Genomic DNA, 27644 nt, shown 5'->3' with positions numbered 1-27644 from the left:
CTTGAGGTCCCTTGGTCATAGTGTTCTTCTTGAATTGATCGGAAACGGATTATCAGCTCGGGGTCGCCATGACCATGATCAATGACCAAATGACCATAAAATCATAGGGTATGTTCAGCAGGTGGTCGCAGTGACCTTGATCTTTGACCAAATGACCTAAAAATCCACAGGGGCAATCTGCTTGTCATAACAAAAATGCATACTAAGGTTTGTGGACTTTGGTCCTCAGCTTTCTTTAGTTATTGTTTGGAAATTGATTTTCACCTTGTGGTCGCAGTGACCTTGATCTTAGACCCACTTAAATACCTCAAAACCATTCGGTTCATCTGCTGGTCATTGCAACCCTGCCTAATAAGCTAGAGGTCCGTTGCGCACAGCGTTCTTCAGTTACTGATTGGAAACGCTTTTTAGCTCGAGGTCACATCGATATTAACCTTTGACCCACTGACATCAAAATTAATAGGACTCATCTGCTGTTCATTAACAACCTGCCAACCAATTTGAGGTCACTGAACCATAGTGTTCTTCACGTTTTGATAGGAAACATATTTTCAGCTGACCTCGATAGCTTGAGATTCCTGGGCCACAACGTTCTTCAATTATTGATCACAAATGGATTTTCAGACCGAGGTCAACTCGTTCTTAACCTTTGACCCACTGACCGCAAAATCAATAGGGTTCATTTATCTGCTGGTCATTACTGACATGCCTACTAAATTTGAGGTCAATTTGGCAATAGCGATCTTCACTTATTTAATGAAAACAAGGTTTAGCTCGAGGTCACTATGACCTCGACCTTTAACCCACTGACCTGAAATGGGGTCCATCTACTGGTCATTACCAACTTGCCTACCAAGTTTGAGGTCTCTGGACGTTCTTCGGTTATAGATTGGAAACGATGGGGATGGACGGACAGACAAATTGTCCGGTTACTGTATGCTGGTCTTCCATGTTTCACCACATGAACAACAAAAATGAATATAGCCTCTGGTGCTCACTTGTGACAAATAGTGCTATCTTGCACTGAAACAAAAAATTATCTTCAATTTCATACAAGTGTATTCTACGCATTGCACGTGATTGTAATATGTTTAATTCATTAATACATATTGCAAAGGAGTATGACATACACACTGTATATGAGTGTAATCTGCTAATTACAAAGGAAATCTAAACATCACATATTTCTGAGTATAATCAATCAAGTGCAGATGCTTGTAATCTACTCATTTCATATTTATAAGCCTTATTATGATACATATTTCAAGCATTGTGTATTGAATACGAATGTCATAATTATACACATTGCACAAGCGAGTAATGTGGAATCTCAAAGTTGCATATGAGTGTATTTTACACATTGCTACACATAAACAATGTATATGCCTGTTACTTACACATTTACACATTGTATGTAAATGTATGTTATATACTACATACATGTATTATAATAATCCGCACATTGCACACGAGTTTAATCTATGCCACTGCAAGTTTTTCCTTCCTTTAATAAAACAGTTAAACATAAACTAGACAACTAGACGTTTCTTCAGTCAACAATGCCAGAGTTGTCAATCAATATTTAATCCAATTTACTGTTGCCTTGACCATCAATTTAAAAAAAAATAATTGGGAAATTAACCATGACCTGTTTGTTATAATAAATAAACACTTTTTTTTAAATTGATACTGACCAATTTCTTGTAGTTTCAACTTAAACCTGACCACTTTTGTTTATTGTGCGCCTGGCCCAAGACCCACTATGAAAACCGTGAAAAAACAAACAATCAAGGGCCATAACTGAGTGTTTTGGCCATATGAATGGTTATTGTGACAACTTTAAGCAAAGTTGACCATTCAAGCCCACATCACAGATGCGGTAATCATTGTTACAAAGTTTGGTGGTATTAGACTTAAGGAAGTGTGTAACTAAGCTGGATATCCGACAATATCAATTTGGTTTGAGTTTGACAATTCAAGGGGAATAACTCAAGAATAACTAAAGATACATTATTTGCTTGTTATCCAACTTATACAAGATAACAACTGTTAAGTTTGGTGACCATTGGCCAATTGTTAAGACACATAGCTACCAAATTGAATAAGGCAAATTTCTTTAACTCCGAAGTTACAACTGATAATTGTTTGAGATCAAAACCATTCCAGACGTTGTGCCATGGATCTTTTTATGATAGATAGGTCTCTGGTTGTACTTAACATGTTGAAAATGAACTGCAGAAGTGAGAGAGCAGATATTCAGCTTGACCAAATTTTGAGAATTCTAGGTTGAGGTCAATTTTGAAGAAGTATAGTATTCCTTCATCATTTAGAATACAGCCTACACTTTATGCCAATGAAATTGCAGATAAGCAAACAGTAAGTACTAGGCTTAATCAGTAAGAGTTTCAACTTTAGCTGCGCTCACTCTGCCCATTCTTAATCATTAAGATTTTACTTCATTTCATCTAACTATTACATTAATCATTATAAAGAACAAGACCAGTTTCAAGTTTTTATATATTTATATTTCATATAGCTCTGTGTAGAATATAGTTCTTTTACATATAAATTTAAAAATTCATACACAATATTAAACAAATAACAAAGTATAACACACAGATAATCTACATAACTTGACACTAGTATAACAAAAAACAATTCAAAGTATACAATTATTTAACAAACAAAACAGTCAATGTTTTCAAAATCTAGCAAATTATAGTGAACTCAGATGATTGGTTTACAACATCTGAGTTAGTTAGAGAAAAAGTTAAATGATTTACTGTGGGTGTTATGAAGTTCCTTTATAGTTTATGAGTTGCACTTAAAGCTGCTCTCTCACAGATTGACCGGTTGACAACTTTTTTGTCTTGTATGAGCCATTTATTATGTAAATGTCTGGACACCAGTGATACAAGACTGCTGACAAAAGATTAGATCATAGTTTTTCATAGTGACATTTAAAAATTTATAGCTAAAACACTTTGAGAAAAATGAATTTTTTGGCATTTTCTAAACAATGGAGCTCTGTTCTATTGAGAGTTATCTTATATGACTGAATTTTAAGGCAATGATACCAAAAACGGCTGATTCTGAGACAACAAACAAAAACAATGCAAAAACTGTAAATCTGTGAGAGTGCAGCTTTAAATTCAGTTATTTAAACAGTGATCAATACAGACCTTATCAAAGTGTCATACATACATGTATTTATCATAAGAAAAGATGTAAATAAAGGATCACAGTGGTATATTTTTCTCGTGAAAATACAAGAAATATGATTGAAAAGCAATATGTTGTACAATGCAAAACATTACAAAACTGTCGATCAGTAAATCAGATGTTTGGCCCATCGACAGCAGCCATACTTTTTCAGTAAAGGTCACCATGGCCTTGATCACTTAACCCAGAAACAGGGGTCAGCGACTGACCCTTGACCAATGTGAATACCAAGTTTGATGACTATACACCAAATCGTTCCAAAGTTATTGATTTAAAAGGAGTGCGACACCAACGACACAACGAAAGACAAAATGAACCTTGTGTGTCAGCCTTGCCTTGCGGTGGTAATCCCTGTGTGTCAACCATGCTTCCAAGGCAACACAAAACAGGCCTTGTTTACTTTGTAAAAAATATTGGTAAATTTAAACATTTTTAGTGCAAAGTTTGTGCATTTATATAAGATGGTCTGTCCGATTTAATCATTCAACAACAAATAAATATAATTTCAAGGGACTGTAAATAAATACTGATTTATCCATTATATGTTTAACCAAGTCGAAATTTCAAATTATCAGAAAATACATGACATGTGAAACAATGACCCTGTTAAATTGCTCTTGTTCTTAGTGAATACGGCAAGTTATAGAAAACTGTTTTTAAATGTAAACAAAATAAGCAAAAAAAACTTACATTAATCTTTTTTTCCCAAGGCATAAATATGTTCTCAGACTTATTTTTTGAAAGACTTTTACTGGCCGCTTACATCATTGGTCTGTAGAATTATTTCTGTACCATGTTTGTTAGTGTTTGTTTGTTTGCTTCTACACATTAACTCCAATATCAGTAGGAGGAGGAGCTTAATAGTTCAATAACTATTGTGCAGATAAGTTACAATGTTGTTCATGTATACTACACTCTTGTTATTGAACAGTTTCCTTGACAACATGGTATAGAACAGTTACATCACCCATTAGCCTGGTGATTGATCATACATTTCTGCGGAAGCACTCGTGTATAATTTCAATAACTCGACTTGCAGGTGATGTAACAATTACTTAATCCCAAATACATATTCAAAGCTATGGCCTTTTAAGACAACCCATTAAAATGCATGGTGCAAATAAATGCATATACAATTTTATTGACATTATATGTAGCAATTTTAATCGAAACAGGGTTGTCTGGAAAAATAGAAACATGACCATAGCAATGTTTCGTTAGGGAAAGATTTCTCAACCAAAAGATAACACATACAAAACATTTGTTCTTTATACAAAATATCAACCATTCAAATAACTCAACATGAAATATAGCCACAACTCAATCGGTTTGACTCTAGGCTAAAACCCAATAGCAGCTACTTACCCTAAGACAAGAAATTTCAACTGGTTTTGTTTCAGAAATACAATAAGCAATCATGTTTTCAAGAGAAAAGAGTGAAATAAAACATGGTGTATTCAGTCACCTAGAGTGAAATGAAACATCATGACATAAAGTATCTTGATTTTAGTCATGTAGAGTGAAATAAAACACTGCGTTTTCAATCACATAGAGTGAAATAAGACATCTTGTTTTCAGTCTAGTGGGATGAAATAAAACAATGTTTTTTCAGTTATATTGAGTGAAACAAAACATCTTGTTTTCAGTCAGGTAGAGTGAAATAAAACATCGAGTTTGCAATCATATAGAGTGAAATAAAACATCCTGTTTCAGTCACACAGAGTGAAATAAAACATCTTGTTTTCAGTCACTTAAAGTGAAATAAAGGCACAAGAAATGTAAGCAGTATGTGTTATCAAACATGCATATTTGGACATTAATATATAAGGGAAACTACTCCATTTATAATAGCATTTGGAAATGCATGATTACCTCCCTTAAATCAGGTTTTGTATGGTTGGATAAATCTCAGAAAAAGCATAAGTGCCTAGGAGCAAACTCTTAACGCTCATCTGTTCTTTCTTTTTTTTTCAGTCAAACAAGGGGCATAAATCAACAAGTATTAATGCCAGAGTTATGGGCCTTGCTATTCATTGTGCATATTTTCTCTGTCAACATTATTGTGTAGCAAGTTTCATTCAATATCTCCATTATAATATTTCCATTTATCAAGAAGTTAAACTTCAAATAGGCCTAGGTTGGATGGCGGCCTACACATTTTTTCTCTAATAAAATTGAAATAATAAAAATTCCATCAATATAAATGATAACGTTAAATTGCTGCCAACTGTCTTCTTTAGACATATTCATTAAAAGTGAAATACAAGAGGATATTGATATTCTTGTAAAAACAAGATACACACCTGGCCCCAATTTCTCGAAACTTTTGGGGCCAGGTAATTAACATTAACATTTTGCACACCGACAATGACGCTGACAATGACAAACAAGAATGCCATGGCTATATGACAATATCTCAATGTTTTTTCTTCAGAAACAGATGAACTAAAAATTGCCGACATTAAAAAGACAGACAAGCTTCATAAATATAGGAATGTAAGAGTAAAGAAAACAAGTAGAACAAAAGACCAACGAAAAACACACACCATAATTGAAACACTGATAAACTCTTAAGTAAACCTATTATGCCGATTATATATAATTATGTATGTTAAGAATTCATTAAAAATAAGCTAGGCAACAATGTTCTTAATGTTAAGTCAATATAAAAATAAATATAATGAAAAGGCAAAAGAAGATAGATAGAAAAAAGGAAAGGTAAGCAATATAATTGTTGATGTTGACTTTGAAGCCGGTGATTTTTTATGCAACCATTCATAAATACAAACTTCTGTTAGATTATGTTGTTGACAAAGACGAACATGTATATATCAAATACATATTGCATTGGTGAATTTATAACACTTTCGCATACTAACATAATTTTGAAGTATAATATTAACAGGTATATCCCTTTTCTGGCTAACAATTATTGTTATAATAGTTACAGCGTGCAGAAAGCAGGGCTATGATGCTCATAATGGGGGCAAAAAATTGGCATTTTTTTCACTAAAAAATCAATCATATGAATATGACTTCGAAAAAGCTAGTAAAAGTTACAATTAATTTCTAATATTCCAACAAAAGGTAATACAAAGTTAAAAAATTCATGAAATGCGTTAATTTTGATTTTTCATTACTACAATCTGCAGATCTTCAGTTTTTGCTATTTTCAAAACACTGATATCAGCAAGGTAACTTTTGGTTATTTCAGTAAGATTTTAACATTTTTAAAACTAGACATACCGTAAAAACTTAACAAAACCGAACAGTTTTTTCAAACTCTTGAGTAACATAAAAATGAAGAAAATCTTGCGTAAATAAATCAATTCATTGTGCCAATCATTTGCCTACAGAAGTAATGCACAAGCCATTTTCCTTTAATAAGTGCATTTTTTATTTTTTAACATCGTAACATTCACATGATAAAATAGCCCATTATTTTGTGATTAATACTTTCAAGTTGTATGCTATTTTTAACAATAAAATAAACATAATAATTCATATTGTTACAGAATGTTTGGCAATAATTATACTATAAATGTATAGTCGAAAGTAAAGATTTTTCTTATAAAGACAATTTTTACTTGAGCTATAGATGAATTTTTTGACACACAACTTTTACATTGGCATTCCACAAGAGACAGTTATGTACATTGTTTCTATGAGTGAATATATTATATAGAGTGATACAATGCGATTATGTAAATGTGTTCTTAGAATGTATAGATACAAATATGGTGAGATAAATAAATTTGATTCCATATAAACAGATGGAAAAAAATCTATAAAGAAAGCTAATATAGAAAAATAAAACAGAAAAATATCACAATTTTTACAAAATCATCAGATCAGTGACCCTTCCAAAACAGTCTAAACCGGTTACCATAGCAACACAAATATTTAATGTGGCAAACTTAGAAAAAATCAAAGGACTGAAAGCGCTTGAAAACATGGTTTCCGCTTAAAATAGAACATAAAAAGCACCCATTACAGTTATTTAAACCTAGATATGTTTTCTTTCTTAGGAGTAGCAAAAAGATGATATCTCAAATCGAAAAGTTACTTTTACAAAAGAAACAGGTTCTGTCATTCTATTTATAGCATAAAGAATCGACCAAGAATATCAAATATCACCCTGTCTCTCATAGCATTTACATATAATTACAGAATACCTTTTAACCAAAAACATGTGCAAACTTGATTAGTATTAAATACTTTATGTAAGCATCAGGCATCGGAACAAAAAAGCACCAAAATTCCCGTAATCGTGTACATATTTCTTGTTTAACTCGTAGTACAATTAGAAATAGATAAGCAAAACACGTTGCAATGATATCGTTATTTTTAAAATGAATCTTGTTTATAAGATGTTTCATTTAATAGAGAACAAATTTTGATTTATTTTCATTTTAGATCAAAAATGGTTAATTACAAAAAAATAACTGGTAAATCAAAAAACGATATTTTTTATAAAATCCTTAAGTATATATTTTTTTTAATATTTCAGACTGATTTGGTCTAAATAAAAATATGAGCATCGATTTTCAAAAGGAATTTTAAACGTCAAAATAAAACTATTATATCTTCAGATTCAAAATGTTCAGTCCATAATATTTACCAAAAAAAGATGGTTAAGTTCTTATTTAACAGCCAATACTTACATTACATGATTACAGGAAGTTGAGGATAATTCAATATGAGACAAAATAAACATCAATCAATGCCTTTTCTTGTGACCTCTCATAGATTTCAACATGACTGGAAAACACCTGAAGTTTATAATAACCATTCTTTAAAAATTGATTCATGCAATAATTCATTTATTCATCATTTAAATATTTTAAAATTACCACAAATATTGTCTTTGAAAGACTAGTAACATTTTATCACTGAACTAGGTTCATGAAATTTCATTTAGAAAACATAGGGGTTTTCTCCCTACCAAATCAAAATCATCAATGCATTCAACCTAAGGTGGACTTTCTTGAGTGTACAAAAAAAGTACAGAAAATATTACTTAGTAGACTATACTTAATCAATTCATAACATTTTTATAATAACTGTTTTCTTGAAAAATGGAAGTAAAAAATATTTTTTAAACGGATATTTTGTACACAAAGTCCTCTTAAATAGTAAAATAGATACTTAATTAATTCATAACACTTTCATAATCATTGTTTTCTTGAAAAATGGAAATCAAAATATGTTTATAAACAGATATTTCGTACACATAGTCCTATTTAATAGTCACTCCACCATATACAACTGTTAACAAATCTTACATTCAAAATAACCTTACAAAATGCCATTTTGCACTGAGATTTCTAAATTTAGGCACAGTTTGGCTTTGTTCGTGCACTATATCAATATGTTCATTAGACCACAATAAATAAACAGTTTGTATGGCCATACAAGGATGTATTTTCTTTTTAGTTGTTGTTTGGGTTTTTTTTATGTCCTAACCACTTAATTCTATAATGGAAATTTAAAAAGACCTTTGGAGAGGCTAAAAACTTTCGGGTGACAGGTATGTTTGTGTGTTAGTCAGGTATGGCCAAGCAAAATATTCATTAATTGTGGCTTAGTTAAATGCTAAAAACCTACTATCCGGAGCACTAACAACACCAGAGAGAAAATACCACAGACAACAAAGTAAATATTTTATTAAAAACAAAAAAAGGGCCAAAACGACGAAATATACCCGGTACCAACAAACACCTTTGATAACAAATTTGAATATTCCTAAACGTCTTCATATTACAAGTCCGAAGTTGCGTGTCTTTTCATGTGAAGCGCTAAGTGATCCGAACGGGAAAACGAACGCTCACAAAATTTACACCGGAATGGTTTTTGCCCCGTGTGTTTTCGGTAATGCCGTGTGAGTTCATCCGACCGTGCAAAACGCCATTCGCATCCTTCCCATGAACAACAGTATGGTTTTTCACCTGAAAGAAAGATAATTTGCTGATTAAGGGAAGTAACTCATTTTGATATTACCAATTTTGCATGTAAGAGTAGTTCACCTTTGATGGCAACTTGGAAAATGCTTATCATATAAGAAGCATTTATAAGCAAAATGTCAATACTCATTGTAGGTATGAGAATTATTAATATTAAAGTAAGAAAACATACAAAAAGGATTAATAAATTATTCATACAATATTGAAAACATTCATGACATAAAGTACCAAGTCAATAGAACAGGAAATAAAACCATAACATGTACAACCAACACAATAAATCCCTTTAAATGTTTCCTTAGTTACCCAGTAACTTAAAACAATTTAAGCATAACAGATAATAAGAATGGCACAAATAATAACTTCCTGAATTATTTGACTCATCAACCTTCGCAGGCTTAATGCAAGACGTTTGAAACTTTTTTGAAAGCATTTTAATGTTGTAATCAAATGCTTTTCAAAGTAGAAAACGCATTTTTTTTTACACTAGAGCGATTAATGACAATTGAAAAAATCCCCTTGTTGAGAGCAGAATTTCCTGGTTTTCTGAACAAAATCTCCTTCGAAGCCTTCCAGAAAAATGTCATGTATGGTATAACAAAGTTAAATCAAAGTTAAATAGTCACTGCATTCACTACCAGAGGGATTGAAATTATACAATAGCAAAAAAATATGGTTTATGTGTTTTTCATTTAATTAAGTGGGCAGTGGGTGCAGTAAACAACTTTGAAACAGGTTGTCAAGCTTACTGTGCAATAAGTAGCGTGCTGATATTAGAACAGCATTGTAATTTATCCACACACAGAACGTATTGCACAATACTACTGGTTACCAAATGTTCTGATATAAATGTTAATGCATACATCAAACAAACAAAACTGTGACCTACCAATAGACTACAAGTACGATTGTATATAAAATTCAAAATAAAGAAATTCCAATAATTACCTGTGTGGGTTCTGAGATGAGCTTTTAGATGCGAACTCTTTGTGTAAACTTTCTTGCAGTTAGCATATAGACAATGATGATTTCTGCGTTTAGAATCGGGACTTAAATCTCCTTGTCTTGCAGGTGTTGTTGTTGGTAACGGAGGTCGCTGGGTTAAAGTTTGTCCTTGCACTTGACCTGCATGACCTTGGCCTTGAGTGGAATAAGGTCGCGCACGATTTGAACTATGACCAGGCACAAGTAGTCTCTGCTGTTTATGTAACATATCAGCACTGTGCACACGCACTGCGACAGTATGAGTTCTGCCTGGACCAGCCACAAGTCTTAAAGCAAATGGATCATTTGATTTGGGCTGATTTGGCGATAATGGTGGATCACTGATATTACTGTCCCATGAGACCCCACTACTTGATGAGCTAAAGCTATTTAAACTGAGATTGTCTGCAGTTCTATCATTGAGATTCAAATGTGCTAATTCCTCCAATCGATCCTCCGACTCTGTAAGTTCACCATCATCGTCATCTTCCGATAATGGTTCGGGAATTGCAAGATCGTCATCACACTCTCTTATTCCTGCAAACAAATTTTCAACATTTTCCTGATCGCTGCAGACACTTGGCGTTGATGGTGCAGAATCAATCCACGCCTGCCTTGGCTCAAGCTTGGGTGAATCTTTTAATCGTTTGAATGACGTCAATTTTGGCTCGTTCTTAAGATACCTCTCCATCTCCAGGCAGTTCTAAAAATAGATAAATAAAACGATCAGAGCTTCATAATGTATCATACAATGCAAAGTTATATACAGATGTTCTACAAGCAGTAACTAACATTTCTTTTTCAGCCTGCCAAAACTGAAACTTTGACAGTCATCATCATTGTCAGGTGGAACACAAGTTTAAAGTCATTTTAAATGCCAGGACTATAATTTTTTTCTGATGTTATCAAGGTTTGCATGTTTCATGATAAGCAATAAAGGAACACTTGAAGGCAAAATACCATCGAAAAGACCTCCTCCACGTCTGTAAGTGCATGTGCATCTATTTAACAGTTCAAAAAGGAAGACATAAATTATATGACCCGATTTAAATTATGCTGACTCAGGTATTTTCTTTTTCTTTTTGAGTTTAAAAGTATTCACAGTGTACCAGGTGTCAAACAATCCAGAAAGAATCATTCTGATTAGGTTTTATTTCAATGAAATATTTCTATAAAATGTGGCAGCAATCCGCAATAAAATCAGAGACAACAAGGCCACATTCAAGGAGCGCTTAATATCAAAGCGTTTTAATACCTGATTCAACTATAGACATCCAATGAGAACAATAAAATAAAACAAGAAAACTGATTTTGTCAGGAAAGGTTTTATGATGATGGTTATTAGATAAAAAACAATGATCAATCAAACTCAATGTGTCACAATATGGGAAATCTTCTTTGCATCTAGGCAACAAATAAACACCACATAAGAGAATATTAACTGTCAGATGGAGAATCAATAGTTGGAATCAAATTTTCATTAATAATAGCATTCAATCTGTTGCTGGTTGCTAGTAATAACAAAAAGCAATATATAAGCACTAACTTAATATATGGCTCGTATTTAAACAAGAGTGCAACCAATAAACACAAGTACTTGTTATGTTATCTTGGCCTGACTTGGGTATAAGTCCAAATAATTGCACAAGTTAGTTGACAGATTATTTTTACAATTTTTTATATGGTAAATCACGTTTCAAAGGTATTTTATTTTTGACAAGACCTGGTGAATACAATTTTAACATGTAACACTTTAAGAAGGGGCGGCTGCCCATGACTTGATATTTTCCTTATAATTCCATCCATACCACTTACTATAATACCCAATAGATTTTCAAATATGAATTTGGATTAAAGCAGTTTTAAAACATTATAGCCATTTATCATTCATGCCGTATATTATTGTATTTTTTTGTATTTTTATCACATAGTAATGTTGTTTGTAATCTGATATGATGTAAATACATTCCTGCTTAAACTGAATGACGACTAGGACTGTCTATACGTAACATTATATCAGTGTACTTTCGGGAATAAAAATCAATTTGAACAATGAACTTTGGTACTTCATTAATATTACAGGCCAAATAACACTTAAGATACCAGTTAAATGCAATCAGTCCTGAGGTCCATGATTGTTTACAAAAAACAATCACCCACAATGCATTGTTTATACCCATATATCATTGTTTTTACCCATAATGCATATCTAAATTAAATCTTGATCAGGGTCACTCAGATGGAAGGTGTTGACATATAGCATAGAAATAAATCATAGATAAAGCTTCTGTGTGACAATGATCAGCCAAATGATTTGAAAAACAGACATTTGCTTTAGAGGCTAGCTAGACCATTGAAATTCCAACAAAACTCTTGAATGACATATATAGTATGGTCTTTCAACACTATTCCTCTATTTTTTATCAGGTTTCAATTCAAAGAGATCCTGATAAAAATAAATCATTTTAGTAGAATGTGAGATCAGTAAAATGTTCTTTTAACTCTTATGCACATGTCCCATGCAGGGGTGAGTTCTGAAGGTATTACTATTTGTTCATAGTAAATAAGCTGCAACAGCCTGCCAATATGTCCTCATCATTTAAGCTCTAAATTGGTATAATAATAGGGGAGAAAAAATATTCAAGCAACAGAGTAATAATTGCCTGGTTATGATTTCGTGGATTGTCATTTAAGACATATGAATATCTTAATTAATTTGTGTCAGATATATGGCCAAATATAACTAAATAATAATAACTAAAATAACACTGATTGCATGCTGATAAGGCATATAATATTTTGCAAAAAAGAACATGTCTGTGAAGTTTTCCACAGCAGGATCGCCTAACATTTCCGCATGTATATACGTAGTCATGTCGTGACCAGTGAGATCAAATTGTCACCACCTACATGTTCGTAGCCACAAGAGATCAAATATCTATGCACTATTCTTTAACCATGGCGACAGTTTCAAATGAACTTTTTACTAAGGCAATTACTTAGTTTCAGATGAACTTTTGACCATCATTATGGCTATTTTTTCTGTGATCATTAAAATGATGATTCTCCTTTTTCACAGCTATGCTAATAATACTCTGATTTATAATAATGCAAACTCAACACAAACTCAAAAGGCCACGTAAATGATGCTATTAATTAAGATTTATTCCTTTTACAAATGAGTTATAAAATAAAAATCATATTGAACAAAAATGAATGCAAGCTTTCCTGAGGCTGAGGTACTTTGATATTAAATGTGTAAAAGATGTTCTAGTAAATGATGATCTGACAGTTCTTTATGAGAAAATTAATACATTAGGAAATGATTTCTTACAAGTCATTTTGTGAGATTCATAATTATGTGTCTTCTTGTCACTTGATTTCAATCAAACGACCATACATATTTTTTTAGGGACTTATGATACTCATAATGTCAAAGACTTCACATTAATAGTTTCTGCGACTTTATGGATTTAATTGCAAATCTGCTTGGCTTTGATGAACGGTAACATAGCAACACTTATACTATAATAACAGTGAGAATTTAAAGACTCCATTTATGTGTAGCAGATAATGGGAATGTTTAACCCTTTGTACAGTCACCACTATCATCAAAGTACAAATAGTTAAATTCCTTATATTAAAACCATAAATTAGGGATTCCAAAAAAACCAATAAAAAAAAACCAAGGTAATTTAAGATGGTGGAACAATTCAGTGTTCATGCATTATGCAACTTATTTTCATAACTTGTTTTCAACTGTTTTCATCAAAACATTATACGTAAATTTGCAAAACAATAAGGTCTTGTTATCATTTCTGCAGAATCAAATATTTTGAAGTCATTGAATTACCAAATTTTCACCTCAAATTTCCTTAAGTCTTTCAGTTACTTACAAAAATGTATCGTAATATTTTTCTTCAAAATCATGAGTTTCTTTTCATTAAAATCGGATTCAACCCCTTACCAACACATCCCTTAATATTTCAATGTGTCAAATTGTGCCCCCTTGTTTATTCAAAAATGATCATTTTAGAATTCACACACTATAAAAGGTCTAGAAATTATAACAATCCATGGCAGGTCAAGGTCAAATAGGCAATAACAATGGGATGCAGCACCTAAACCACAAATTAATGTAGTTAATTAGTGCTAACCTCTCAAGATGAATGGAGAAATTTGAACCTACAGTCACATTCCCCCCACCCCCTGACCTTTCTTTTAATTAGAATTTCTACGGTCAATTTTAGTGCATCTACAAACATTTTATTGAATCTAAAATGACACTTACTCAGCTTCGCAATTTTCTTGAAGGTCAAGAAAAGTTTAAGGTTGAAATAACAAACAAAATTTAACACCCAGGGATGATAACAGAGCCAAGTTGCCAATCCTGAAAATGTCTGCGTGGGGTTCAGGGGGCCGCCGAAGGCCCCCGATGGGTCCAGGGCAAAGCCCTGGTGGGGGGACAAGGGGGGCGAAGCCCCCCGAAGCTTTCCGTATTTCAGGGATTCTAATACCCTTTTTTGCCTTAGAATAGTGTTCAAGGAGTACACCTTTCGGTTTGGTAGATATAATTATGTACAACATGAGACATCCACAATCAGAACAATTATCAGGAATCTTAGCAGTGAAGTTTAACACCTTTGTCTTTAAACAAAGTTAAATTTACTTTATTTTACCTGAAGTCACAGGCATTAGACATGTACCTGACATTTTGGTTCAGTTGTCCACTTCCCATAAAACTCAACTGGCTATGATCAAATGCTTGTGTATGAACAGTCTACACTGTGGGATGTTTGATTTATAATAATGAACAACATATCGATTATGATGCTTGCAAATGTTTATTGTAAAAGTGTTAATTATTCAATTTTTATGTATCATAAAAAGAGTATTTATTCCATTTTCTGCACATTTGATGAGAATATAGTGTTATTAATTATTATATATATTATTCCAAGTAATATCCAAACGGGACTTAAATGCTTTGGCAGCGTAGCCGTTGTGGACATGGTGGACTTTGACGTATTCTGGTCCCTAAGCCAGATTATTTCCCCTCATGGTGTTACATGAGTCCAGTAGAATACAAACTAGATTATCCCACGGCAGTTCAAGTCTCTCAAACAGACTTTCAAATTCTATGAAAATTGATTCAGAATCAGCCCTAGTGATTTTTAAGGAGGCCAAATGTCTCAACACTATTTTTTTCTCTATAGCAGAAAAATAGCTGCAACAGTTTTCTCATTGTGTTTGTTGACTTGTCTTAGTTGAAACAAAACCGAGATCCATTAACTCCTCCACATGTCCATCATTGAAATGGCTAGCCACTCCGTAAGTCATCTTGTATGATGCTGTACACCTTTGAAGTTTTAATTCGCTGAGAGCTTTTGTATCTTTGGCAAGTGTCTTAAGTAAGACACACTACTGTGGTGCCAGGGAGCATGTTCAGCCATAAATCCAAGTATCATGGTCTCTGGATTAAATTGTCAGTCATTGACAGGAATAACTGGATGCACTGGCTGAGGTGTCTGTTCATCCCTGACTTTTGTAACCATCAACATAACTGGAAATACAAATTACAACTATAGAATTTAAATCTCACTCAAACTGGGTCCTCAAGAAGTTTTGTTGAACTGTCTCAAATAGAAAATAAAATGACTGCCTCTACGTAATATGTATTACTACTACAAAATATTTATTCATTTTTTTTGTTTAAATTTGAACCAAACCAATTTTCATTTGAACCTCCCATTATGGTCAACAGCCACTTCTTATTGAGAACAATGCTTCAAACATTATGAGAATAATAAAGAAACGGTTTACAGCGTAAACTTCAATCGGCCAAATAAAATTTGTAAAATAAAAATCGATTATTATGACACAATCCGAATCGGGATGTCCGAAATAATGCTACATGCGCAAAATTCATAATCAGTTTGATCACTTTCTATTAACTTAAATAGAAACGTTTCGGGAATTTCTCTTAAAAAAAAATGGCAAATATACCCTTTAAATCGACGAATCGATGTTTTTAGAAGTTGGTGGTGGTCGTTTTTTTCCAATTTTCCAATACCCGTTTATTCGTCTTCGTCGTCTGTCATATCCGGATACGACCATCCGGATACTGTCTTCTAGTCCCATCGGTAATTTCCGTAATCACCGGATGCTATCTTAACCAATCATATAGCTCGATTGCCAAGACGTAAATAGGTTCGTTAATTTCCGACTTTACGCTTCCGGAAAACTCACCTTTCGTACCCATATTGTTCGAACTGAGCTCGATTCGCTCCCTGTACCCCTCCCCCCTCGAAAAAACTCAACGGATTTACATTAATCTCAAAATCGATCCGTGAGGCCTTAAATCCGGAATTCCGGATTAATCCGGAATTTTATCATCCCTGAACACCTTTTACGCAAAATTAACTCAACCTTGAATTAAAGCAAGATGCAGCGGAGAATGCATGCTTGTGTTTTATACAAGGTCAGACAGCATGCACAACAGTTTATTTTAAGTGTGAAATGTGAACATATGCAGCTTGTTTCAATAATAAAACAAAATTGTAAGTTCAAACTAGAGCTCTGTTGATAATTATTCTAAAGTGACTGGTGAAGGGTAAAAATGTTCTTTTTTTCAAAACATTGAAGTGATAAATCTTTTTATGATGGTATCAATAAATTGGTATAATTATGCATATGCTATTATGATTATATCTACTTAAAAATGGTTAGTCAGTACATCTTAAACAATTATCTCCTTTGGTACATAAAAAGGATATTTTATTGATAGAATCATTAACAGTCTACTGATTTACTTGCGTATGACCAAATGGCTTCAAAGTATCTTGAGGTAATTTATATGTGAATTTAACACTGAATGTAAATCAATCGGAAATTACAAATTTGACCACCCACATTTTATTTTCATTTTAACTTCATCGAAAACTTGTTGCTTGGACAAAATTTGGTAGTATCTCATTCAGACATCATTTAATGTCAAAAGGTCTTTTCTTGCTATCATCAAATTTCGAGGTATTGCACTGGGGCGATGAAAATTGTGAGAGGGTGCTATAATGGGAAAAAACATTAAGAAAAACATTTAAATTGCTGTACCAAGATAAAATCAAAACCATGAACTGCCTATATCTGTCGCCTGCACAAAGATGGAGCATCCTCACATTTTGATACTACATGCAAGGGCCACAACTCTGGAGTTGATAGTTGAATCAGGCTGCTGATCAAACTTAGTGGAGATAATATGCCATTCAACATTGTTACCAGGTTTCATAAAGATTGGGTATTAATTAAAAGGCTTAAGAAAGTGCATGAGTCAATGGAATTGAGTATTTGACACCACACATCGATTGACAACGATGCCCGATCACATGTTTCCTACATGTCTGCCATGCAAGGCGGGCGACGCAAAAAGGAGTAATAAAAAAAATCAGCATGAATTTGTTAATTCCCATGCATTATAAATGCATATATTGACAAATTTGACCCCTCTACATTTATATTTTATTCGTTCATGTTATTTTCTGGATTTTTTTGGTAAAATTTGTCATACCTCACAATTTGATTCAAAATGTTTTCGCACCTGAGTGAGGGAGTAACTCATCATTTCTCAAATTCTCTATAAACTAAAGTACAAATATGTCACCAAAATTAAATATTATCATCCTAAAAAAAAGTGTGGGAGGCGATTTAATAAACCGCAAAAACATCATATCAAAATATTTGGACAAAAGCCAACTGTATTATACGGGTTAAAATACATCGCAAAAAAGTTCAATCGCTTTTGGGTGTAACTTTATTTATCTCACTCCTACAAGAATTTTATTCAAATTACAGTTCTGAATAATATGGAGGTGAACTATTATACAAATACATCATGATTTGGTGACACTAAGGTTTCAATTTCAAAGGTATATTTGATGCATACTGTACCTAGCTAGCTGTCATGAATTAAGTGCAGAAACCACAAACACCATTGATCGTGCATGCATGTTTTGCGTTTATCTATTTCATAACTTCAAAATGTCGTTAATGCATGCTTACCGCATGAACATTATTTTGAACATAGACCATAACATCATAACAAAATGAGAAATAAATGACATTCACTCTTCCATGGTATTCTGACTAATTCAATCTAGCTAAGTGATACAATTTTAATTTCAAGCAATTCAATGCAGAAAATCATTTTTGAAAAACCAAATTTCAAGGATGAGAAATTAAAAGACAGAAATGTGCATGAAATGCGATTGATCGATTCTGATAAATGTTCACAATCAAGTTATTGTTGATAAATAGTTCATGAAACATTAAGTTCATGAAAATATGTTTTGATGAATAATTAATGATTAATTCATGAAACAAATGTTGCCAGTGTTGATGAATAGTTCATGAACTCCTCAACTGAGTGAAGCATTCCATAAACTGTTCATGAACTCTTTCTCAAGTGAGGGTGTTCGCCCATAAACTGTTCATGAACTCCTCAACTGAGTGAAGCACTCCATAAACTGTTCATGAACTCCTTCTCAAGTGAGGGTGTTCGCCCATAAACTGTTCATGAACTCCTCAACTGAGTGAAGCATTCCATAAACTGTTCATGAACTCCTTCTCAAGTGAGGGTGTCAGCCCATAAACTGTTTATGAACTCCTTCTCAACTGAGGGTGTTCGCCCATATAAACTGTTCATGAACTTCTTCTCAACTGAGTGTAGCATCCCATAAACTGTTCATGAACTCCTTCTCAAGTGAGGGTGTCAGCCCATAAACTGTTCATGAACTCCTTCTCAACTGAGGGTGTCAGCCCATAAACTGTTCATGAACTCCTTCTCAACTGAGGGTTGTCAGCCCATAAACTGTTCATCACTCCTAAACTGAGGGTGTCAGACCATAAACTGTTCATGAACTGACCTCCTCAACTGCCCTGAGGGACAGTCAACCAATAAATTGTTCATGAACTCCTTCTCAACTAAGGGTGTCAGCCCATAAACTGTTCATGAACCAACATTTTTTCACAGTATATTTAGGGCTGTTACGAAACTTTATCCTAAACTATACATGGATATGCCAGATGCTATTTCGTGTAGAAACCTTCCAGAGTTATACATTATAAATTATAACATTGAACATTGTAAAAGGCCTGTAGGATTCAGAGAGATCTGAAAGATTAATGAATTCGAAATAACAAATTACTCCCACTCTAAGTCCCCGTGGGGCCTTAAACATGGTATATTTTATAAATATGAGTAGGATTAAAAAAATAAATAAAATGACATTAATGTTATTTTTGCATGCATTCATTGTATATTTATCATGGCCATTCCTGTTTCCATTTGGAATAATCAAACAATTTATAATATAATACAACATTATTTATATATTTACATAACAAGGGGTGAATGCTGAGGATTTGAAGTTGGTGCAACTTAATGGTCGAGAGCCCCTACCCTTACATATTGAGAGAACCCTGCCACTTGTACTTCCCCACCCTAGTGATAATATAAATAATATACTAAAATAATCCTGTCTGTTATAGTCTGGATTTCTTCATTATCCTGCAAACAATAGGTTACAGCCTTAGTCTGGGGTAATTATAAAGAAATTAGTATTATGGACAATGCCAAATTTATTTATGCCAGCATAATATCTGCTGGCCTGCAGAAAACAATAAGGCTGTGTAGCTTAGGCCAGGAAACTGTTTCAGCTGAGTTTATGATTATACCATTTTATTTTTGCCAACAATATAACAATTAAGATGTTACATTAATCATGTCCAGATCTCATTAATAGGTTAGGAACCTGAAAACTGCATGTTGTCTGATTTTGAAAGGCCTAGCAAGAGAGCCTCTGGTTGGGGCAAAGCGAGCCCATAATTTTTTGTTTAAGAGGAGTACCAGACATCTACACTCATTAATTAGTTAACATTGCTGTTTAAACTGCATTAGATGTTCATTCTGCTGTCAAAATTAAACAGTTTCTGTACATTTAAAGGGGGGCACAGCAGTTCTTTATCGTAAGGCAAAAAAATAATTGTTCCCAATTTCACTCCACCAAAATGCTTGAAAGATGTATCTAAAAGGAGAACAAAAATAACAGTCAGAGTTTATTTAAAATTTATGACAGAATTAGCAAGAAAAAAACTATAGTCGGTGGATTAAAGAAATGATGAGAAATGTTGTGGCACGGGAAACAAATATTTGTTGATAACGCCTTAATCAGTGGCCGCTATTCATTTAACCAATAAATGAACAATTTCAACTTGGTAAATTATATGTCCTGAATGTTGACAATGATTATTTTAAATCTCTGCTTTTCATGAAATTAATTCATATGCATTCTTTATTTAGTATTCGCACGGATATTTGTCGAGGAATATTTTCACAGCTTTGATGTTGTTGTTTTTAAATCAATTCAGAAAAAAATACAATTTTCCCCCAAGTTGAAATTTCAATCCAACTTAAAATGCTTCATTAATACGACCCCTGCTGCTAATAATCTTTTGTAAAGGATTTTCTTGCATTTCATCATTTTATACCATAAAACATTAAACATCTTCACATTATGGAATTACACAAAAATATGATCCGCTGCAATTTCACCTTTATTCCAAAACCTTGAACCCCTTAGAAATCTGTGAATCTCAAATGCATGTAAATGACATGAAAGAATTCAATGACATCTTAATCATTTTCTAAAATTTGTATGACACGATCATGATAAATGATTATAAAGAGTAATAGGAGTGTTTTCTTTTTTTGTGTATTTAAAACATTCCTAGAAGTAATTTTATGGGGGGATCAAAGCGTATAAGGTTTTAAATGACATGAAAGGAAGAAGGAGATAGAAACTTTCACTTAACTAAAACCCCCTGATACGACATGCTAGTAGGGGGTCTTCTTGGGAGTAGCTAGTGATACCTTTAATGAAGGGTAGAACAAGGTATAGCATTTTTGATAATATGGCAATTTTTAATGGCAGCCATCTTGGAAGCCATCTTGGATTTACACAAACAAGACAGGGCAATTAATGCCAGCAATTTCAGATACTTCTGAACAGACTGTGCCGAACATGTTGGTAACTAACATCCTTTTTTTTACTCTCAGCTTTAACGCTCATGACTGCAACAATGGGATGACTGCATGGTCCGATTCTGATTTAATCGTTTAGAAATTAACAAACATAATTAATGACTGCCAGCATATTCCATATAGTCATTAACTGGTTTTATTGAGTTGGATTAGGTTCAGCAAATTGTGCATGTGCCGTACAGAGACTAATCTGTGCGAAACGGTCTATATTGAGGTAGTTATTATTTATTTTGGGCATTCTTACAATTTGGTCGGTAACGGGCTGTGTCTGGCCTGCTGACTTAAACTGGTACAGAAGACCAAAAATAAAAAAAGCTATTACCTGGTACCTCGTCTACACGCTTTATGGAAAGTCACTGCACTTCTGTACCAAGCAACAAACAAATATATCATTATGTGACAATCCTTTCCAGTCACTTGCCAAAATATTTCGCCCAATATAATTACCCTGTAAACAACCCTCCCTCAAAACACAAACACAATTACTGCTTGTTATTTGTAAAAATGTAATTGTCAATCATTCAAAAGCGCTACCCACACAATATATTTTCATTGTGAAAAATGCAAATTTGTGATCATTTATTTCCTTAATAATTAATGGAGGAAACCAGTGGAGCAAGCAAAATTTGCATTGACTTTGCCTTGAGATCCAATGGTGTCACTTGAGAATAGTGTGTTTTTAAAGCACTTATTTGAAGCAAGCTTCATATTTTAATATGTAAAATTGACTGAAAACTGATTTGTCTGTATGTCATTTCAAAGCCATTAAAAAATCGTAAAAGTTCACACTAGGAAACTTGCACTGCCATAATAGGGCGCCTTATTGCATTTTAGATTAACCTGAAGTGCAATCGGTTTTGATGTATTGGCCATTAAAAAATGGCAAACATATCCTATTTCCATAAAAACACTTATGAAAGCATTTTTTTCTTAAAACTGCACAATGGAGAGGTATTGCAAAAAAAGATCTCTGTTAAGAGCGAGGACCATTCTAAAATTAGAAGACCAGATTATCTCCATTGTTTTTATCGAAATTCCTACAAATATTTATGGCTATAGTAACTACACAGTGATTGCCCTTAGTGTCATCAAATATTTACTACTGAATAGTAGCTTAATTATTATATATACACTATAGAGTATAGGTCAAGTATTTGGGTCAAATTTAGTCATTTCTTCTGGGTAAAGGTAGTCAGCAAATATATAAATGCAGCTTACAAATAATTAAAGCTCTAACCTGATGGAAGCCAGCAAAGAACTTCTGAGCTAACAAATGACTTGTTTTATATCAGAAAATTGTCTTTTTTTAGGTATATGACTTTTTGCTGAATAGTTTGCTAAAATAATTAATATCTGACCAAACACCTGTTTGATATATAATTAGTTTACCCTTTTGAACTTGAACATCATTAGTGGAGATTGAAAGATGATATTTCCCACTGATATACATTATACAGACAATGGTGGTGATTCCAAGAAAAACATGGTTAAATGACCAGCTCCTAAGGTTATTAACTGGAGGCAAGAGGTGACTGACAGATCATGACAGAGGATGGCAGAGGATTGACAGACAGACAAACAGACAGGCTGACAGACAGACAGACAGACTGACAGACAGACAGGCAAACAGACAGGCTGACAGAAAGACAGATAAACAAGCAGGCAAACATACTGACAGACATACAGACTGACGGACAGACAATTAGACAGATAAACAGACACACACACACACACACACAAACATACTGGCTCACTGACACACAGACAGACACTGAACAACAGATATACAGAAATACAGACATAGAATAACATAGACCAAGGTAACAGGTCTAGACACATATAAAACAAAAGATAGACCATGGCAAACAGAAACTCAAAGACGACAGATTTACCAGCCAGCTCGACAAAAATGATCCATTTATTAAGTGCAGGAACAGACTTTCATGTATATAACCGCTTGATCTTGTGGCTTCTGAATTTTGCATTATAATTAATAATCATTATTTCCACAAATTCATATTTCCTTCTTTTTTTTAAAAATGTTACCATGGTGACCAATCAAACTGCCAGACTCTGTGTGCTTTAATGTCTCTAATTAGAAGGTCAGGAACTGCGATCTTACCTGAAAATAGACAAAAAACAACAATAAGTAAACTTGTCATTAAATCTGATCAGAAAAAAATAAAAATATAATAATAATAAAAGTTATAAAAATGTTCTTTCAAGTCTATATTTTACCTAAATAATACTTTATTAAAATTGCTGAGTTCATGGTAATTTTCAAACCTTGACACCCAGCGTTATTGGATACATCATTAAAAACTTTTCCATCGTTATTCATATTACGTTTGAAGAAGGGAAACTCATTTTGGGATGTCTATGTGACTAATACCCGAGTTAAAAAGTGATTTGACTTTTTGACAGGCATTTGAAAAGAAATGTAATCACATATGCGATACCGAAGATGTTATTTTTATAGCTTTTTTGCCATAATTTCCAAAAAATATCTCATTATGAACTTGTTATTAGCGGAAATGTTTTAGCTATAAGTTATAATAAACTATCTTTGTGTTTCGAAATGATAAATGAATTAAATTAACATAAGAAAATAATTTATAATAATAAGAAACGTTTTTTAATTGCCTGCAATTTCTTGTCAGACCACTTATAAATCTTTAACAATTTCTATGCAGATTTTTTGCAGGATTTAAAAAAGCCAACGTAATTATTTAAAACATAAATTATATCTTAAAATTCCAATGCATTTCAAATTTCTCCTTACAAAGGAGAATTTACCTTCTGACATTAAGATATAAGAGCCTATATAATTTATCCTTCTTCACAATGCATGCACGCGAAGGTATGCAATGTCACCTTTACGAAATTCTAGTGCAGTCGTTATCATGTTACCGAAAAGTAGAATAAATATATAACAATATCTATGCATCTACAAATAATTTCCTAAAAACTAGCTGTCAGTATTTCAATTCATTCTACTGAAAAGGCATTTTAATTATGTTTATCTACAAACTTGAACTAAAATGAAGACATTTTAATTTTTAAACCTTTTCTATAGCTTTCAGAAGATACCAATGGCACATCTGTTCGCTAAAACCTATTTGAAATAGGAGTTGAAAACAATTCTGTTCATCAAATTTAATTACTGTGAACATTTCTGACACTTCAACAATATCTTGTCATTTTCTCGTTGTTTTTTCCCTCATAAATAAATCTATTCGCTAATTAATATCACATATGGACTAATAATCGGAAATTCTATTAACATTTCTTTACTATTGGGTATAATCATAGTGAATAAATCACTTCTATTGAAATTATTACAAAACATGTCCATGTATTTCTTCAACATAAAATGATTATTTGCTTTTTTTTCTTTTTTGTATGATTTCTACAATTACTTGATCACAAGAAGGCGGTCTTTTCATGAGCCGAATCAAACGACCATTTATTAGTTAATTTATTTACATAAAGTAATTACTGAAAGGTTTATCGTTTTTTGTAAAGGTCAATGTACTAATAATGACTTTGTAGCACTGTGGAAACTGATTGAAATTTAATCAAGATTTTTCGTCACTGTCAAGATTTATGATCAGAGGGGTTATATTCAAATATCGTATAAGTATTGAATGGAATATTTTCATGAAAAAAGTGCTGACACTATAATACTTAATGAAAAACAGTAATGAATGGGTATCAATTATGAATGGAATAACATATTTAATATATGCTTATATATTTTTCAGGGTTTTAACTTTAGGAATGAATAAAAACTGAAAATATTTAATTTCATTACTTGCCTCATGATTTTAAAATGAAATGAATATTTAAGAATTTAAGTTATTTTGAATAAAGCGGACAAATCATTCAATAGAAATTATTTAATTAACTTTTCCATACTACTGCGGTTTGTCAGGGACATATTTTCAGGACAAACATACTTTTGCCATTTCAATTGATAAATTTAACTTTCAGCGAAGTTATATGACCTAGACTTTTATTGTGAACAAATAAATGACCATGTTCAAAACATGTTTAAACATGGTTTATTTACATACTACTGTACAACCATGACTTGACCATGTTTAAATAAATCATAATCTGATCATTAATATTAAAATAGTTAAATATATACAAGACTTTTACTTAATGTTCATTAACTTATATATTGGGACTTGGATAATTGTGGCAAGTTTTGTTGAATAATTTAAATACTGCGGAGTAGAACACCATTCAGCTCGAACATGCTTGGCTTTAATTCCTCGTTGGCTCGAACTGTATGTAAAGGTCCGATCACTTTAAATTGAAGGTAAACATTCCCGCTTGGGTTATATTTTCCGAGGCTTGAGGTATTTTCGCCAGTCCCTGGGAGTTCGAGCCAACGGGGTTAGACTGGATGGAATGGAAAATCGCTTATACTTAAAATGGTTAAAACTGTTTTGTTTTAACTTGATTGTAAGACAGCTGCATGATAGCTGATATAAATCACTCTTGAGTCCGTCTCTTGAGGAGAAACCAGAACTCATGTGTCCTTTTAGAGAGGCCATGGGAAAGTTATCATACACCTCCTGGGGATTGAACCCACAACCTCTTGGCTGACACAAAAACCACAAGACTCCCACTCTAAACCTCTTATACACTTAAATACATAGAAAAATGGCTTAGGCCAAAAGAAAAAATGATTGGTTAGGGTTACTACATCCTTTTTAAAAACAGGTTACCTTTTTTTTTATATAAGAATGTAATTTTCATCATTGGAGAATAGACAGACTAAGAATTTCTTTTCTTTTTTTTAACTTACTATAAAATGGTAGGGTTGGCGCTATTTCTTAGGTATGGTCGGGTAACCCGAACCAAATGTTGTTGTTTTTTAGGCCTTACACACAGTCCATTAATTGTTATTTAAAAAAAACAGTTATATATATAAACAAGAACACAGAGGAGACACATTATAGCAAAACATAGAATGAAAATTATTCCTGTAATGCTGGCCCGCCATGATGATGCCCTTAAAAAAATAACAAAATTTAAAATTTCAATTTTATATGGTTTATGAAAAATTGTCATTCATTTCTTAAAATGAACATGAATGATTGACTCTTGTAATTCTTGTAAAGCCAGTCGAGTTACCATGGAGAAATTGAATAGCATTATAAATTCAAAGTCAGATGTAAAAAACGGACAGTGACCTTATAACCAAAAAAAATATAATGACTTTTTTCTTTTGTAAAGAATATTAAATGGAGGTTTCATATTCTCAAAAGAAAGTTTAAAGAAAAGATGGCAATAGTAACCATCAATTTATGCGTATAATAGCATTGAAGATAATTTTTATATTAAATTTTGTTATCTGTTTTTGCAAACATAAAACATTGCAACATTCATTTCTTTTATTCATGATTCTCATTACTTATATTTATTTCATGGTTTTGATTTTCCCATCATGATTATTCGCTTTCATCATACGATAAAAAAACAAAAAAAGTCACCTAAAACGTTTAACAGGGTCAATAAACTTTCTTTTTTTTTTAAACTGTGTATGACATACATCACATCATAGATTTTTCAAGCATTAAATGGCACAATAAATCATTTTGCATAATTATATGAAGTTAGTATGGAATAATGTCAAACATTTAAGTACAGATAGAAATCTCAAATTATTGCTAATATTTAAACCAAACATCTTTTATAACATTATTTTTCCCACAGTTCTTTGCGACTAATTGGGTAATCATTTCCACCAGATTAAAACCTTTTTACGAAATTAACATAACATAAATTACTACATTTTAGGGCATAAAACAGAATGTTGTATTAAAATAACCAAGATCATTTTTTTTTTATTCTTTTTTAACCATCATTCCAATTAAGGCTTACGGGAACGCTGCCCTTTTTGGCAGTTAAATGCGATTTTTAGGGGGCTTTAAGGACATTCTTATGGCGTTACACAGATTTATTTTGTAACGCAATATAGCGCTATATAAAAAAGTATTTGGTAATCAGGAGGGGGTGGGGGTATTATGATCAACTGTGTTGTTTATCTAAGTTTTTTTTATAAACCATTACCTGATGGTTATAAACAATTTTCGAAAACACTATAAAATATAACATTAGTTAATTGGGTAAAGGTTTTAACAAAATCATTAGCACCACGGAGCGTACACCAACGTCCGTCTGCTGTTCGCCAAATGAGGGGAATAACTCAACAATTATTTGAAGTCAGAGTTACAGTTCTTACTTAATTTATGACTGTGAATTTAGTGTCTCAGGCAGCATAATGTATTCATTGTACCATATATGGATTATCTTGAAACTTTAAGACTTTGGAGTAATTGGTCAATTATTAAAGCTTTTCATTG

At 32.6% G+C, this 27644-nt stretch overlaps 1 protein-coding gene across 1 annotated transcript in view; it reads right to left on the bottom strand.

Annotated features, from left to right (window-relative positions):
* Positions 1 to 2503: 2503 nt before the first annotated feature.
* Positions 2504 to 27644, bottom strand: part of LOC128240620 (Krueppel-like factor 6) — a 42053-nt gene continuing 16912 nt past the window's right edge. Inside the window, exons 2-3 of the mRNA XM_052957324.1 lie at positions 10134 to 10872; positions 2504 to 9170 (exon numbers count right to left, since the gene is read on the bottom strand). Coding sequence (XP_052813284.1) covers positions 8983 to 9170; positions 10134 to 10872 — 927 coding nt within the window. The 3' untranslated portion in view covers positions 2504 to 8982. The remainder of the gene's footprint in view (positions 9171 to 10133; positions 10873 to 27644) is intronic.

This window comes from Mya arenaria, chromosome 7, assembly GCF_026914265.1.
Source record: "Mya arenaria isolate MELC-2E11 chromosome 7, ASM2691426v1".
NCBI classification, from domain to species: domain Eukaryota; kingdom Metazoa; phylum Mollusca; class Bivalvia; order Myida; family Myidae; genus Mya; species Mya arenaria.
Note: the sequence above shows the minus strand (reverse complement) of the source record. Positions and strands in the feature narration are given on the sequence as shown.